The sequence below is a fragment of the Nicotiana tabacum genome, chromosome 9, assembly GCF_000715075.1.
Source record: "Nicotiana tabacum cultivar K326 chromosome 9, ASM71507v2, whole genome shotgun sequence".
NCBI lineage: Eukaryota > Viridiplantae > Streptophyta > Magnoliopsida > Solanales > Solanaceae > Nicotiana > Nicotiana tabacum.
The window spans coordinates 2,513,513-2,529,934 of record NC_134088.1 but is presented as its reverse complement, the minus strand read 5'-3'; the positions used below and the strand labels follow the sequence as shown (position 1 = coordinate 2,529,934).

The window sequence follows — 16,422 nt, the reverse complement described above, 5'->3', positions numbered from 1 at the left end:
CGAATAACTTGAAAACCAAAACTGACAGTTCACACAGGTCATAATACATCATACGATGCTGCTCAAGACTTCAAATAGCTGAACAGAGTGCAAATGTTCAAAACGACCGGTCGGATCGTTACATGAAAATTGGTCAGATTGACTGAAAACTTATATACAATTGGAATCCCCTACACCTACAAAACTTAACTAAAACTTGAAGGCATTTCCATTTATTTTCCTCCTGTAACTTCTGTTGATCCCATATATATAAAGTGTAAATATAAAAATGTTAAGCTGTTAATTATAAAAGCTCAATCTGTTCACCAATCATTACCCCGATAACCCGATACCAATAAACCAATAAACTATCTGGTCAGTTTAGTTAACTGTTAGTGTTCGCTTTTGAACAGCCCTATATATGACAAATTAGATCCAGCGAAAACTTGCAAGTTATAGTAAAATGATGATACTACATTAATAAAGTTCCTTAATAGCATAGATTCCAGACTATGTTATTAGATTTTATGCCCTCTATTTAGGAACAATGATCGTGAAAAATGAAAAAAAAAATGAATTCATTTGCAAAAAATTATATAGTTGTCGAAATCTGATCCTTTGTGCAATTATGGAAAAAGGAAAAAAAAAATCTAATATTAGCTTTATCGAGAACTAATTCCTTGATTAACTGTCTACAATTTTGACATGAAATTGATGATTGTAAGCAGAGGTAGACATATATATTCAAAATCAAGCAATTAGAAAAATAATTTCCTACACTAAGTTCTAAACCAATGGAGAACTTCCTCTATATTCACCTTTTGATGTCAATTATTTTCTCAATTCTGCTTGTAGTGTTGGGCAATGAAAAATATTTTTCACCCCTTAACTCCACTTCTATTAAGAAAGCTAAAGAAAGATTTATGTCTATTGATCCGACTAAGCTTCGAGATCCACCAATGCCATCCTATACTTTTACTATTTACCATCGTGATGTATTTAAAAAATCAAAGTTCAAGGATTACGACTCATTACTTGAAAATAGACTTGCTCGAAGTCATGCTAGAGCAAGTTCATTGGCATCGATTATTGAAAATGAAAATCGAATTGGTGAAAATGAAACTCTGACAAGGCAACACAACGCGCAAGGGAGCAAGATTGACCGCGAAAAGGTTCCAAAATCAACAAGTACATACTTCGCAAATGGTGAGTATGTTGCATCTTTTAGGCTTGGTAGTCAAGAAGTTAGAAATTTCTTGCTAATAGACACCGGAAGTGATGTAGTTTGGTGGCAATGCGGACCATGTGAGCCAAATAAGTATTACAAACAAAAACTTCAGCCTTTATATGTTTCCACAGAGTCGAAAGTATTCCGAAAATTGCTTTTTACATGGAGAAAGATGTTTAGAAGATTTGGACCTAAGTTATAAGTGTACTAGTGATCATAGTTGTACCTATTATGTTAAATACGGGGATGGAGCAAGAACAAAAGGTTTTATGGCAGATGATGTGATTACTTTTGTTTTAGACCAAAGACCAGTTAGGATTATATTTGGATGTAGCAAAGATCAAACAAGTGGAACTACTTTTAGTGGTGAATATTCTGGAATTGCTGGCCTTGGGCGTAGAAAAATCATGGGTGGATATTCTTTACCAACACAATTTGGAGCGGATTTAATGTCCATGTGTCTCCCTGGATTTTATTCAGCAACAGGATCTTCACTTAACTTCCATACAACCAAATGGCCAAGAGCAACATCAGCAAAACTATTACTAAATATCAAGTATCCTTCGTTTTACTTTGTCAATCTTTATAAAGTTTTCATTAATGATAGGGAAGTTGAACTGAGCCCATCATGGTGGAACTTTAAAAAAGATTTGACCGGTGGAATCTTCGTGGATACAGGAACAGTTATTTCCTACTTTCCTCAGGAGTTTTACACTATATTTCGTTACATATTTAGAGAAGAAGTACGAGATATTCCTTTGGTTGATACTCCAGCTGCAGGACCTTTAGACACTTGCTATAAAGAGGATCCGAGTGGTCGTGAACTTAACTTTCCTGTTGTGAAGTTGTACTTTGGTAGCGTAAGCCCGAGTAACATGTTGTTACTAGCAAAAGAACGAGTTATTCTGCACTTGCGTGGACAATATTGTCTGGCTTTTGCGGGTTGGGATAGATCCTTCGCAATATTAGGAAGTTATCAACTTCAAGGTGTCGGATTAACTTTTGATACTTCGGCAAACACTTTGTCCTTTGATATAGATGCATGTAATTGAGTATCTATAAAATTTCTCTGTCTTGCAATCTAAATTTACCAAATCTACTACTACTAGTTTGTATTTTTCTTTTATGTTTGCATATTTAACCTTTCTTTTCTTTTTTTCTTTTTTTTTTTGTGAATCCATATGCATTTCATTTCAAATCCTCTATCTAATAATGTTTCAGTGACGACACTATATTCCCCAACAGTGTTATCCCTAGCAGTTTCGAGGAGTCCAACACAAGTTTGGTGAAAATCGGTATCCTCAGCGGTTAGTCTTCAAAGGAAAAAGCTAATAATAATAATAATAATAATAATAATAATAATAATAATAATAATAATAATAATAATAATAATAATAATAATAATAATAATAATAATAATAATAATAATAATAATAATAATAATAATGCAAGTTTATAATCAAGCGTAGATTTCTGTCACGACCCAGATTTTTCACCCTCGGGAGTCGTGATGACGCCTACTAATGAGAGCTAGGCAAGCCAATCCTTAAACAAATTGTCTTGTTCATTTTTTAATCCTTCACAATTATGAAACAATAGCTTATAAACAGCGGAATTTTAAACAAGCGGAAGAATCAATAAAACCATTTGAATATATATCCAATACAACATCTTCAACAAAATCTACCCAGAACTGGTGTCATGCTTCACAGATAGTCTAGAGTTACTACAAACCAGGTCTGAAAAATAAATAATACACTGTTTCTGAAATATGTAAATGAAACATGATGAAGGGATAGAGGGAGACGCCAGGGCCTGTGGACGCCTGCAGGACTACCTCGGAATCTCCGACTGGACTGAAGGCAGTCACCCAAGCTAAGGTCCAAATGCTGCTGCTCCGGGATCTGCACACAGTGCACAGTGTAGTATCAATACAACTGACCCCATGTGCTGGTAAGTGCCTAGCCTAACCCCGGCGAAGTAGTGACGAGGCTAGGACCAGACTGCCAAATAAACCTTTGCAGTTATATTATATACAACGGAAAATAAAACAGAAATATATAATTAAGGATGGAGGCGGGACATGCTACAGGGGAATATCATATACCAACAGTAACTCGGGAGAAAAGCATAAAGAACAATTTAAAATTTGTGGCAGAAAGAATAAGGAAACTGTAACCAATCAATAACCACTTTTATCATTTATTGTTGCGGTGCGCAACCCAATCCAAATCATAAAGACACTATTACAGCGTGCAACCGGATCCATATCATTTATCATTGTTGTGGCGTGCAACCCGATCCAATTATAATGTTGTTGCGGCGTGCAATCCGATCCAAATATAATATTATTTGCGGCGTGCAACCCGATCCAAATACAATATTGTTGCAGAGTGCAACCCGATCCCAATATACAATTCAACACCAATCACAAAAAAAGTCCCGGCAATGGAACAATAAGGAAACAACACTATTCCGGCAAGGGAATCGACAATATAAGTAAATACGTCCCGGCAAGGGAGTCGGCTATAACCAAACTTGTTCCAACGTTTAACTTCACAAAAGAGACCTCAACTAGCATCAATACTCAACCATAAGCAACTTCCACGAGAATAATCATAATTCTTGCTCAACACAGAAAATCAACAATTTAGGCATTCATAGTACTTATTAAAAACACAACGATTTCAATTTAAGACTCACGGGCATTCTTGACACCAATGTTTAGATACTCGTCACCATGCCTATACGTCATATTCAACAAATAACACATAGCAAATAGGACACAACTCCTAATCCCTCAAGCTAAGGTTAGACCAAACACTTACCTCGATGCCACGAACACAATTTAAGTCTTAACTATCGTTTTACCTCTTGATTCCACCACCAATTCGCTCGTATCTAGCCACTAGTTACTTAATTACATCAATAAATGCTAAATGAATCAATTCTAATGCATGAAAATAAGTTTTCTAAAGTTTTCTCCAAAAGTCAAAAATCGCCCCTGGGCTCACATGATCAAAACCCGAGGTTCGAACCAAAACCCGATTACCCATTCCCCCACGAACCCAAATATATATAAAAAAATTAAAACGGACCTCAAATCGAGGTCCAAATCCCCAAAAATTTAAAAACCTAGGTTCTACCCAAAACATCCAATTTACCCCATGAAAATAATTGATTTTGAGTTGAAATCATGTGAAAAGATGTTAAAGATCAAATAAAACAAGTTAGAAATGATTTACAATCGATTTGGAAGAGTACCTGTCTTTGAAAAATCGCCCAAGAGTGTTTTGGTTTTGAAAGGGTTTGAAAATTGATTGAAATGCGTCTAAGTTATGAATTTACAGGTTACAGGTATCGCAGGTGCGACCAAGGTTCGCAATTGCGAACCCCTCAGAAAACTGACCCTTTCGCATTTGCGAAGATAATGTCGCATTTACGACCAAGTTAATTTCTGGTCACCTTCGCATTTGCGAGGGACCTTTCGCAAATGCGACATCGCTTTTGTGATAGAACAGTCGCATTGGCGACTAAGGCGGCCCAGGTCCATTATCGCGTTTGCGATGCTTTGTCGTATTTGCGAGCCAAACTTCGCATTTGCGAAGCCTGCAAACCTGAACATACCGGCTGAAAAACCTGCAATTTCCTAAGTTGAATTCCACTCCGTGGCCTATCTAAAACTCACCCGAGCCCTCAGGGCTCCAAACCAAATATGCACACCATCCTAGAAATATTATACGGACTTACTCGTGCATTCAAATCACCAAAATAACATCAACAACTATGAATTTAGCATCAAGATCATGAGATCACTTAAGAACATCAAGTTTTTTAATTTTCTCAAATAAGGTCCAATTCACGTCATTTCAAGTCCGTTTCTTACAAAATTTCACAAACTCAACTTAAATCACATAGAAGACCTGTATCGGGCTTCGAAACAAGAATACGGGCTCGATACCATCAAACTTCAAACACATTTCATTTTCAAAAACTCATAAATATTCCAGAAAATAATTTTCTTTAAAAATTCATTTCTCGGGCTTGGGACCTCGGAATTCGATTCCGGGCACACGCCCCAAGTCTCATATTTTCCTACGGATCCTCTGGGACCGTCAAACCACGGGTCCAGTTCTGTTTACCCAAAATGTTGACCGAAGTCAACTTAAATTCATTTTAAAGGCAAAAATCATCATTTTTCATAGATTTTCACATAATGGCTTTCTGGCTACGCACCCGGACTGCGCACACAAATCGAGGTGAGACAGAAAGAAGTTTTTAAGGCCTCGAAACGCAGAATTTATTTCTAAAACAAGTGATGACCTTTTGGGTCATCACAACATTGGCCAAGCTTTACCGAAAAATACTCACAAAAATTATATGTAAAATAAAAATAATAATAATAATAAAAATAGTTTGAATTAGCTAATTTTCTAGAGAAAAGTAATATTTTAAAGAACAATCTAATTAGCTTCAATAACACACTTTAATGTTTGTTACTGCTAGAGTACCACACAAAATAAAGTTTTTAGGACAATGTTCGTGGCGACAATCGTGGTCGCTAGTAAAAGTATTGATACACGGCACTCTTTTCAAGTAACAGCCTACTTTTCAGTTACGACTTACTATTGCAACCCAGGTACTCACTACTGAAAGTAATGCTTTATATACCTAAAATCTATTTTGTGGCACATTTATTTTCTTTTTAGTTGCCACAAAAGCGAAAATATGAAACAATAATAATAACGCAAAAGAGGCGGATGCACATTCACATTAATCCCAGCCTTGGTGAAGAATTTTCCCAGCAACTGCTATGTAAAATGAAAATGAAAATTAAAATGATTTGAATTACCCAATAATTAAATTAAAGTGCATTTATTTATGTTAAATATAGTGTATAATTTAGTTATATCATGTAAAATTTCCTTAATTTATCTATCATTTTTTAAATACTTTGGTTGCGATTAGCGACCACAAAACTTTTCAGCTAAAATGGGAAAAGAAATTTAAATCATATAGTGGCGACTAATTTATTGCCGCCACTAAACTCTCACTTTTGGGGCAGACTTTTTAAGAATGTAATAACTGAGGAGATACTAGCTGCAATAAAAAATATGCCTCATTGTCATGATCCAAATTCCATTATAGGATGTGATGGCGCCCAACTCCATTGTTAGGCAAGCCAGCCCTAAGTCAACTAGTGAGTTCTCATTTATTTTCATAAACAATCCCAACATTTACTTAACTTAACTTTAAAACAGTCGATAATTAACAATTTTATAAGGCAACAGAATCGGGAAGAGTTTGGGTTGAAACTATATGATACTTATGTGATTTCGAAAGAATTCTATAAATTGGGCTGAATGCCATATTTGGGCCTTGTGCTAGGGTTGTTTAGTCCTTAGGGGCCTTTTTCTTATTATCCTCTCACTGTTTTGATTTAAAAATCTATACTTAGTCATGCTATGTTTATTGATTTTATAACTCAGTCTTTATTACTCTGTTTTGATGCATAAAAATGTAATTTTGGGCTGAGCACCCTGTTTTACTGATAGCATGAGTGGCTTGAGAGGTTTATGACTGAGCGAGGCTGAGGGCCTATTTTTGTGAGGTTATTTATGAGATCGGGCTGCGCGCCGCATCATGTTGTTATTGATTCATGACTGAGTAAGGCCGAGTGCCTGATTGTGAGATATTGAGACTATGGCACGTGAGTTGTCCGTGCAGCACGTGGGTTGTCCGTGCGGATTCTGATTCATGATTTTGTGAGACCGAGGGCCTGATTGATTTATGCCACTAGGTGGCTTGTTATAGCGATTGGGCTGTAGGAGCCCCTCCAGAGTCTGTACAACCCTAGTGAGTGCGGGTACCCTGAGTGAGTGATATGATGTTTTGCCCGAGGGGCTGTTCTTGATTCATGTTGTGCCCGAGTGGTTGTTTATAAGTGATTGTGAGGTATGCCCGAGGGGCTGTATATGAGTGACAGTGATGATTGCCCGAGGGTCCGTTTAAGATTTATGTTGCCCGAAGGACTGTATATGAGTGAGTTTTTGCTCGAGGCACCGACTATGTTTTCATTATTTTTACTCACTATTTCATCACTTTGTTTGAAAACTGCTGGAAGATGTTTTAAATGGATTTTACACATCTTCAAATGATTTTTACTAAAAATTGGATTTTTAGACGAGATGATTTGATTCATATACTGATTTAAAAGCCTGTTGTATTCTACTGAGATTTCGTAATATGAACTGTATGTGTTTTAATTCTCGTCACTACTGCTCAGTCTTTATTTACTTTTATTACTTACTGAGTTGGCGTACTCACATTACTCCCTGCATCTTGTGTTCAGATCCAGGGATTACTGGATGTGCTAGTGAGTGTTGTTTTCATCCGTCGCGGATCTGTTGGAGTTAGTAAGGTAGTTGTACGGTGATCAAATCCCTACTTTATCTCCCTCCTGTCTTTCTATAGCTTGTTATTAGTCATTTTTCCAGTTTGTTTATCTCTTAGTGTTATCGGACGGTCCTTTGTAGATGCTCATGACTAGTGACACCCGATGTCAGACTTCCTTTCCGCATTGTTGTTTTGATTTAATCACTTTATGAAGTTTTATTTTTAGATAGCTTTGATTTTATCTTAAGATTGGAAGTATTGATTGGTTTGTTAGTGTGTCGGCCTGCCTAGTACCACGATAGGCGCTATCACGACATAGTAGATTTGGGTCGTGACAAATTGGTATCAGAGCCTAGGGTACATAGGTCTCACGAGTCATGAGCAGGTTTAGTAGAGTCTCACGGATCGGTACAGAAACATTTGTACTTATCTTTCAGAGGCTACAGAACCTTTAGAAAAACTTCACATTCTTGAATTCTTATCGTGCGACATTGATTCAGCTTGAAATGTACTTTGAATTCTTTCCACGCGTTCGTATGCGCGCATGAGCACTCGGTATAAATTGTGCATCTATGGATTGTGATTCCCAGAATGAGGGGCGAGATGTGATTTCTGTGTGTTGATGTTGGGCCAGTCTGGAGGACTTGAGGCCGGGCTTTGCCTGTAGCTTGAGCACTAAGGTGTTGATTGCGTGAGCACGTGCTTTTGGATTTATATGTTTGGTAGTGTCCTTATTAGTGGAAGTGATGACTGGATGGCTACGCGATGAGTATGATGGTAGAAAGAACTATTTGGTGCTCGATTTCCATCTTGATTTGATGTATAGCCCCGAATTATGAGTGTGTTGAAATATCTTCTCATGTTTTTTAGTTGGGGAGTGAGGTAAAAATTCATGTCGTGATATGGGTTCAGACTTAGGAAGATTAAGTGATTGTGTGATGTTTATGACGGTGGAAGGGTATGAAGAGATGTTAGTTTGAGGCGAAGCGGGTGGGCCATCTCCTGGGGGTATTCTGAAGTTTTTGTGAGCCTTATGTTGCTTGTTGGAAGTTATCTTTTACTGGTTAAATATGTGTTGCAATTTGAGTTTGGATCGCTGATAAGAGTCGGCTTGATTATTACGAGGGCGAATGTGAGATTTACAGATGATTTAAAGTACTAGATGGTTTGTGTTGCATGAGCTTATGAAGGATTTAGTTTAATCTCACTATGATATAATGGTTGTAATAGCGCATGGGAATTGTGAGTTTTTGTATGTTTGACCTATGTATTTGATCCAAGTAGTGGAGTCTGTTACTGATGAGTTGATTGTGCGGCTAAGTGTCGTATTAGTTTCAGTTTAAGGAATGCTGGCGAATCAGTTATGGCTTATAGAGGTTTAAATCTAGGATGACTCGAGTAAAGAAAGTTTTGGATAAGGGTTGTGTTATGCCTTATGGGTATATGGGAGACGTTGGATGAATTAGTTGTTGTTGTAAGAGATGTAATGGATATGGAGTAGGATATCACTCGGCTGCTTAGAAGGATGGGTTACTTCCTTAGGTATTGTTGTAATATTGGGGCACATGTTGTTCAGTTCGTTTGATCATGTTATGAACCAAAAGGGTCATCACTTGTGTTACAAATAAATTCCATGTTCTGAGGCCTTAAAGCCTCTCTTTGTCTCACCTCTATTTGTGTTCAATCCGGGCTCGTTTCCCGAAAGCTTTTATGTGAAAACTAAGTAAAATAAGGAATCTAACTCTTAAAATTCGTTAAAATTGACTTTAGTCAACATTATTGGTAAACGGACCTGGACCCGTGATCCGACGGTCTCGTAGGGTCCGTAGTAAAATATGGGACTTGGGCGTATGCCCGGAATCGAATTCCGAGGTCCCAAGCCCGAGAAGTGAATTTTAAAAAAAAATATTTTCTGGAAAATATAAAGGCTTTTAGAAGTCAATTGGTGTAATTTCGTGATGTTATCGGGCCCGTATCTTGGTTCCGAAGATCGGTACAAGTTTGAAATAATAATTAAGTTGAATCTGTGAAGTTTGGTGAGAATCGGAGTTCGTTTAGTATAAATCAGACCTTTATTTGAGAAAATGGGAATTTTGATTTTCTTGAGTGATTTCATGAATTTGGGGTTTAATTCATAGTTGTTGATGTTATTTTGATGATTTGATTGCACGAGCAAGTCCATATGATGTTTTTGTACTTGCGTGCATGTTTAGTTTGGAGCCCCGAGGGACCGTGTGAGTTTTGAATAGGCCACAGAGTGAAATTGGACTTGGGAAAAGTTGTTGGTATCTGGTATTTTTGCCCAGGTCTCTGATCCTGCAATTGCGAGATCTGGCTTCGCAATTACAAAGTCCTTAGGCATGGGCATTTCGACCTAGGCATTGCAAATGCGAACCTTACCTAGCCAGAAAGCCATTTTGTGAAAATCTGTGAAAAATGATGAATTTTGCATTTAAAAAGAGTTTAAGTTGACTTCAGAAATCATTCTGGGTAAACAGACCCGGACCCGTGATTGGACGGTCCCGGAGGGTTCGTAGGAAAATATGGTACTTGGGCGTATGCCCAGAATTGAATTCCGATGTCCCAAGCCCGAGAAATAATTTTTTAAAGAAAATTATTTTCTGAAATTGTTTATGAGTTTTTGAAATAAATTGTGATTAAAACTTGATGGTATCGGGCCCAGATTTTGGTTTCGGCGCCTGATACAGGTCTTATATGTGATTTAAGATAAGTCTGTGAAATTTGGTAAGAAACGGACTTGATACGACGTGAATCGGATCGTTTTTGAGAAAAATTGAAAATTTGAAGTTCTTAAGAAATTTAATGCTTTTGATGCTAAATTCATAGTTGTTGATGTTATTTTTAGCGATTTGAATGCACAAGCAAGTCCGTATGATGTTTTTAGGTTGGTGTGCGTGGTTGGTTTGGAGCCCCGAGGGCTTGGGTGAGTTTTGGATAGGCCACAGAGTGAAATTTTGACTTAGGATGTTGCAGATTTTGAACTGATGTATTGCAAGCCGGCTCGCAAATGCGAGATTGCATTTGCGAAGGCTATGCCGCAAATGCGAACTATCCCAAACCAGCACTATCTCGCAAATGCGAGGTTCCCATCGCAAATGCGATCCTCCCCCCCCCAGCTACTGCCTTAGTGGCAAATGCGACTCTTGTATCGCAAATGCGATTTCGCATTTGCGAGGGGTCTATCGCAAATGCGAAGAACACGAGAAAATCCACTTGGTCGCAAATGGGACATTTTGTTCGCAAATGCGACATTTTGTGCTCAAATGCGAACATAGCAAAGATCGGTCTGGTCGCAATTCCCATATCTGCAACCTACAATTTTTATACTTAGCCAAAAAACTCTTATTTTTCACTCTTTCAAAACCAAAACACACTTGGACAATTTTTCAAAGACACTTCTTCTTCCAAATCGATTGTAAGTTAATTTTAACTCGCTTTCTTCAATCATTAACATCTTTTCACATGATTTCAACTAAAAATCAATGATTTTCATGGGGGAAATTGGGTGTTTTGGGTAAAACCTAGGTTTTTCAAAAATTGGGGATTTGGTCCTCGATTTGAGGTCCAATTTCAAAACAAATTATATATATGAATTTTGTGGGGGAATGAGTAATCGGGTTTTGGTTCGAACCTCGGGTTTTGACCATGTGGGCCTGGGGGCGATTTTTGACTTTTTGGGTAAAACTTTAGAAAACTTATTTTCATGCATTAGAATTGAATCATTTGGCATTTATTGATGTACTTAAGTAACTTGTGGCTAGATACACGCGAATTGGCGGTGAAATCAAGAGGTAAAGCGATAGTAGAGGCTTGAATTGTGTTCGTGGCATCAAGGTAAGTGTTTGGTCTAACCTTAGCTTGAGGGATTAGGAGTTGAGTCCTATTTGCTATGTGGTAATTGTCGAGTACAACGTATAGGCATGGTGACGAGTATCTATACGATGGTGTCAAGCATGTCTGTGAGTCTTATATTGTGATTATTATGGCTTCGTTGTATTATTCATGCTTTGATGATGATTTCTATTGTTGGGCAAAGTTTGTGGAAGTAATTGTGAAATTTGAGTATTGAGGAGCATTGGCTCAAGTTGTTCAATGAAATGTGAAAGTATAAGTGAAAATTGAACCTTTTAGAGCATTGGCTCAAAGTTATGAAGTGAGTTGTGAAATAAAAGTGAAAAAGAGAAGAGAATCACTATATTATCTCCCTTGTCGGGAATTTGTTGTTTCTAATGATTATCTCTCTAGCCGGGATGTTGATGTTTCTTTTGATGTTATTCCCTTGCCAGGACTTGATTGTTGAAATATTGTTCCCTTGCCAAGACTCTTCTTGTAATTTCATTTATTCCCTTACCCTATTATTTGTGATTATTGTTTGGGTGAGGAAGAGTGTTAAAACACGAAGGGTGATGTCGTGTATTATTTTGGTGAGAGAGTGTTAAAGCACGAAGGGTGATGTCGTATATGATTTGTGAGGAAAGAGTGTAAAGCACTAAGGGTGATGTCGTGCCGCACGATGTACCATTTCGTGCCGATTATATTGATTATTTGGTAAGGACGAGAGTAAAAGCACGAAGGGTGATGCCGTGCACATTTTCATTACTTGATTGTTTTGGTGAGGACGGGAGTAAAAGCACGAAGGGTGATGCCGTGCACTTATTGATTTTTAGTTCTTTATTGATATCCGAGATGTATTGTTTCTTTCAATTACCTGTTGTCTTCTATTCTTAATTGATATCTCCCCCGCAGATGCCACCCCTTCCATATTTGACAGTTTATTTTTGTTCCTCTATTCTGCTGTATATAGTTGAATTGCACAGGTTGTTTGGTAGTCTGGTTCTAGCCTCGTCACTAATTCGCCGAGGTTAGGCTAGGCACTTACCGCACATGGAGTCGGTTGTGCTGATACTATACTCTGCACTATGTGCAGATCCCGGAGCAGCTTTCAGTCCAGCCAGAGATCCCGAGGTAGTCCTACAGGTGTCCGCAGGACCGACGTTCTCTTCTATTCTTATATGTATTCTATTTTCATTTGCTTCCGAGACAGAAAGTACTTTCCTTTCAGACATTTGTATGTAGTAACTCGTAGACAGTCCGTGATATTGTGACACCGGATTCTGGGTAGAGAGGTACGTTGGCACTGCTGTATTGTTTATGGTTAACGTACTAGATTAAGTCTTCCGCTTGTATCTTTTTATCGTTAATATTTCGTTGTTAATCATATGTTAGTTTAAATTGTTAAAAAGGCTAATAAAAGAGTTAGGGATTCTATATTACGCGCCTTGCCTACCTTTCACGATTAGGCGCCATCACTACTCCCGAGGGTGGGAAATTCGGATCGTGACAGGTAATTGAGGCTTGAATTGTATTCATGGTATTGAGTTAAGTGTTTGGTCTAACCTTAGCTTGAGAGATTAGGAATTGTGTCTTATTTGTTATGTGTTAGTTGTTGAGTACCACGTATAGGTGTGGTGACGAGTATCTATACGTCGGTGTCAAGCGTGCCCGAAAGTCTTATACTATGATTGATGTGACTCCGTTTCATATTGCTGATACTTTATATGATGATTTCTATTTTTGAACAAGGCTTGTGGAAATATTATTGGTAATTGAACATTGTACAGCGTTGGCTCAAGTTGAGAATTGAGTTGTAAAGTAATTGTGGAAAAGAGAAGAGGTTTATGATATTGTCTCCCTCGCAGGGATGTTATTGCTTTTGATATTATCTCCTTTGTCGGGATGTTATTACTTATGATATCGTTTCCCTTGCCGGGATATTTTTGTTATACTATTGTTCCTTTGCCGGGTTTCTATTGTGATATTATTGATTCCCTTGCTCAAATTGCTTTGTGATTGTTTCTTGGGTGAGAAAGAGTGTAAAGCACGAAGGGTGATGTTGTGCGTGATTTTGAGAGTGTTAATGCACGAAGGGTGATGTCGTGTCGATATTGTAAGGTAAAAGCACGACGGGTGATGCCTTGCCGCACGATGTACAATGTTGTGTCATGATATGAGTGATAATGCACGAAGGATAATTCCATGCCATGATTATGTGAGGTAAAAGCAGGAAGGGTAATGTCGTGCCGATTATATTGATTCTTATGGCGAGGACAAGAGTAAAAGCATGAAGGGTGATGTCGTGCACCTGCCATTGATTTCCTTATTCTTTCTTATAGTTGAATTTTCGTGTTCCTTGCTATAAGACGTGCACTTGCCATTGATGTCGTGCACTTGCCATTGATGCCGCTATAAGACGTATTAGTCTGATTCCAGTCGTGTTCCTCAATCAACACATCTTGAGGAGTAGGACGGGGATAATAGTAAGTTTGCATCCTAGGCTTGTCAGCATACCTACTATTGGGTTTAATTAAACCTTTGAGTTTATTAAACTTTGACCATGTCTCAGTTTTATAATCAGAAACGGTATCAATTCTATCAGCAAAATTTTGAGATAAATCAATTGGTTTAACATTCAAACCAGAAAGCTTTTTATCAAGGAGTTGTGTCAAGTCATCAAGAGATTTAAATTTAAAATCCTGAATCTCAGGAGGTCTTTGAACATGAGTAAGAATAGCTTGATAACCTATTTTACTTCCTGAAGTGGAGGCAACATCAGTTGGTCATTTCTTAATAGTCATTTCCTTTATTAAAACAGTCAAATCATCAAGTTTTTTATCAAGAGAATCGATATGTTCTCCTAAAATTTTTACATATAAACCCAAATAATTGTTTTGAGAAATCAATTTATTAATTTCTGCTATACTGATAGTTGCAACATTATCATCAATAAATTTTTGAAAGGCAGTGAAGGTAATACCAGTATTATTAGGTAAAATAAAGGGGGTCTGAGGAGGATAAATGGCTTTAGTAATATTACCACTTCCATCTTTATAAGATCTTTCTAATACCTTTATATAAAGAGGCAAATATGATGTTATAAACCAAGGAACAAAATACATAATTTGATTATGCAAAGCACAAGTTTCATAAAATTTTTGAGAAATACTATTCAAATTATCTTTGCTATAAGCATCGAAAAACAACGTTTTAAACTGGCTCCATTTATCACTAAAAAATTCCTTTTGAATATATTTTCGTGCCCGAGAACCGGGGCTAAAATCAATTTGGTGTGGAATCATTAAGTACTTTTGAGGTCGAAATCCATCTCGGATACAGAAGGAATATCCTTATCAGAAATATTATCATTGTCCTGAACAATATTTGTTTGAGGGTTAACTTTAACCCTTTCAACCCTTTCAACAGGCTTATTACTAACTTTACTAGTAAAAGTGTGTAAAGAAGCCGCTCGATTGCGAGCTGGACCGTAGACTGGTTCAACAGGAGAGATATGTTGAATAGCAGGTAGAAGTCTATGATTAGAGAATGAATGCATATTATAAAGAGTAGACTTATCATCAAATTGAATACAAATCCTACCATCTGGATTTTCAGTAACATGCGAAAATTCAGTATTTGACAAGTCGTTAGTAATCTGACTTGGGGATATAATCGAATTTAAAGTCCAAGTAGTTGGGAAATTAATTTCTTCCCACCTAATAGGTCTCCTAGTGGTGACCTTGGACCTTGCAAAATTGGTTTCTACCAGTATGGTCTGATCTGATGTATCGTATAACTTACATCTAGGATTCAAAGTAGATAATAATTTAAAATAAATCCTATAAGACAAACATATAAGTTCATAACCAGGCGCATAATTATAACCATGCGTTTTCACATTTAAAGTCAAGGCATCAAGAATATTAACATCAGAAAGAGATAGTTGCAGATTGGGTTGAGAATTAAAATATACTGGACCATAGGCCACAGTAGATTCAATCGAACCCATCAGAGATTGTCTGAAATTCAGATTTCTAGCATCTCTAAGAGCTGCCAAAAAAGGTCTCTGGTAACCTTTAAGGGTTAAAGGTTTAAACGCAATTTGAACCATACCAATATGCAAGTAATGATAATGATGTTTGTATAAGTCAATATCGTGTTTGTTTAACAAACGAATAGTCTGTTCAGAAGAATTTAACGCCAAAGACTGTTCAGTCGTTTTTATCATTTGTTTTGAAGAAAGTTTATAAAACCAACCATAATCATAAATGGTTTTTATAGAAACTTTAGGAATCGTCCATTTATTTAACAAACCAAGGTTTTGAGGTATAACTACCTCTTCAAGTCTAGTACTTTTAGTACTTGTTTCTCCCAGATCCATTCCAAAAGCTTCATATCTATGTTGAATATTTCATATCTATTACATATTTACCATGAAAGTTCTTAGGCTCTGATACCATTTCACACCAGGATCAGGGTAGGCGGGCGGTAGTCCGCACGGCCATCCAGATCTAGCTGTTTCAGTACCTTTGAAGGTTGGCGGTAGTCCACACGACCAGTAAAGATTCAAAATATACGGGAATTTTATTATAGTTTTAATGACTGTATGGAAGGATCTTATCCTTTTACCCAAGCAAGGGGCCTGTCTAGGTCCGATACATACTCTTATTTAGCTCATGTGTCTAGCAGTTCTAACTGTGAAAGGGATAGCCCTTTTGATAACTTCAGCGGGCTTTAATATCACAGCTGGCTAGACGTAGCCACTAAGGCAAAGCCAATAAGAGTAGTACCAGAGTCGACTGTACCACAATCTTGGAACCAAGCCAAGAAACTATATTAAAATTCCTTTATATTTTGAAAGAGTCTGGATTCTTCATGGTTAATATGCAAGAGAAATTATTTCTTCAACATATATATGAATTCGTTTAGCCGGACATAGTCAAGGCTGGGGAGAGAAACAAAGT

The 16,422-nt window shown here is 37.3% G+C and overlaps 1 protein-coding gene across 1 annotated transcript; it reads left to right on the top strand.

Moving 5' to 3' along the window:
• The first annotated feature begins 1,476 nt into the window (after positions 1-1,476).
• LOC107789202 (aspartic proteinase nepenthesin-2-like) lies at positions 1,477-2,259 on the top strand. Its single transcript, XM_016610977.2, has one exon. The coding sequence runs from the start codon at positions 1,477-1,479 to the stop codon at positions 2,257-2,259; it is 783 nt and encodes a 260-aa protein (XP_016466463.2).
• The last annotated feature ends 14,163 nt before the right edge of the window (positions 2,260-16,422 follow it).

Bases quoted from the DNA above. Each gene is read 5' to 3' on its own strand.
- LOC107789202 (XM_016610977.2), top strand. From the start codon at position 1,477: ATGGCAGATGATGTGATTACTTTTGTTTTAGACCAAAGACCAGTTAGG.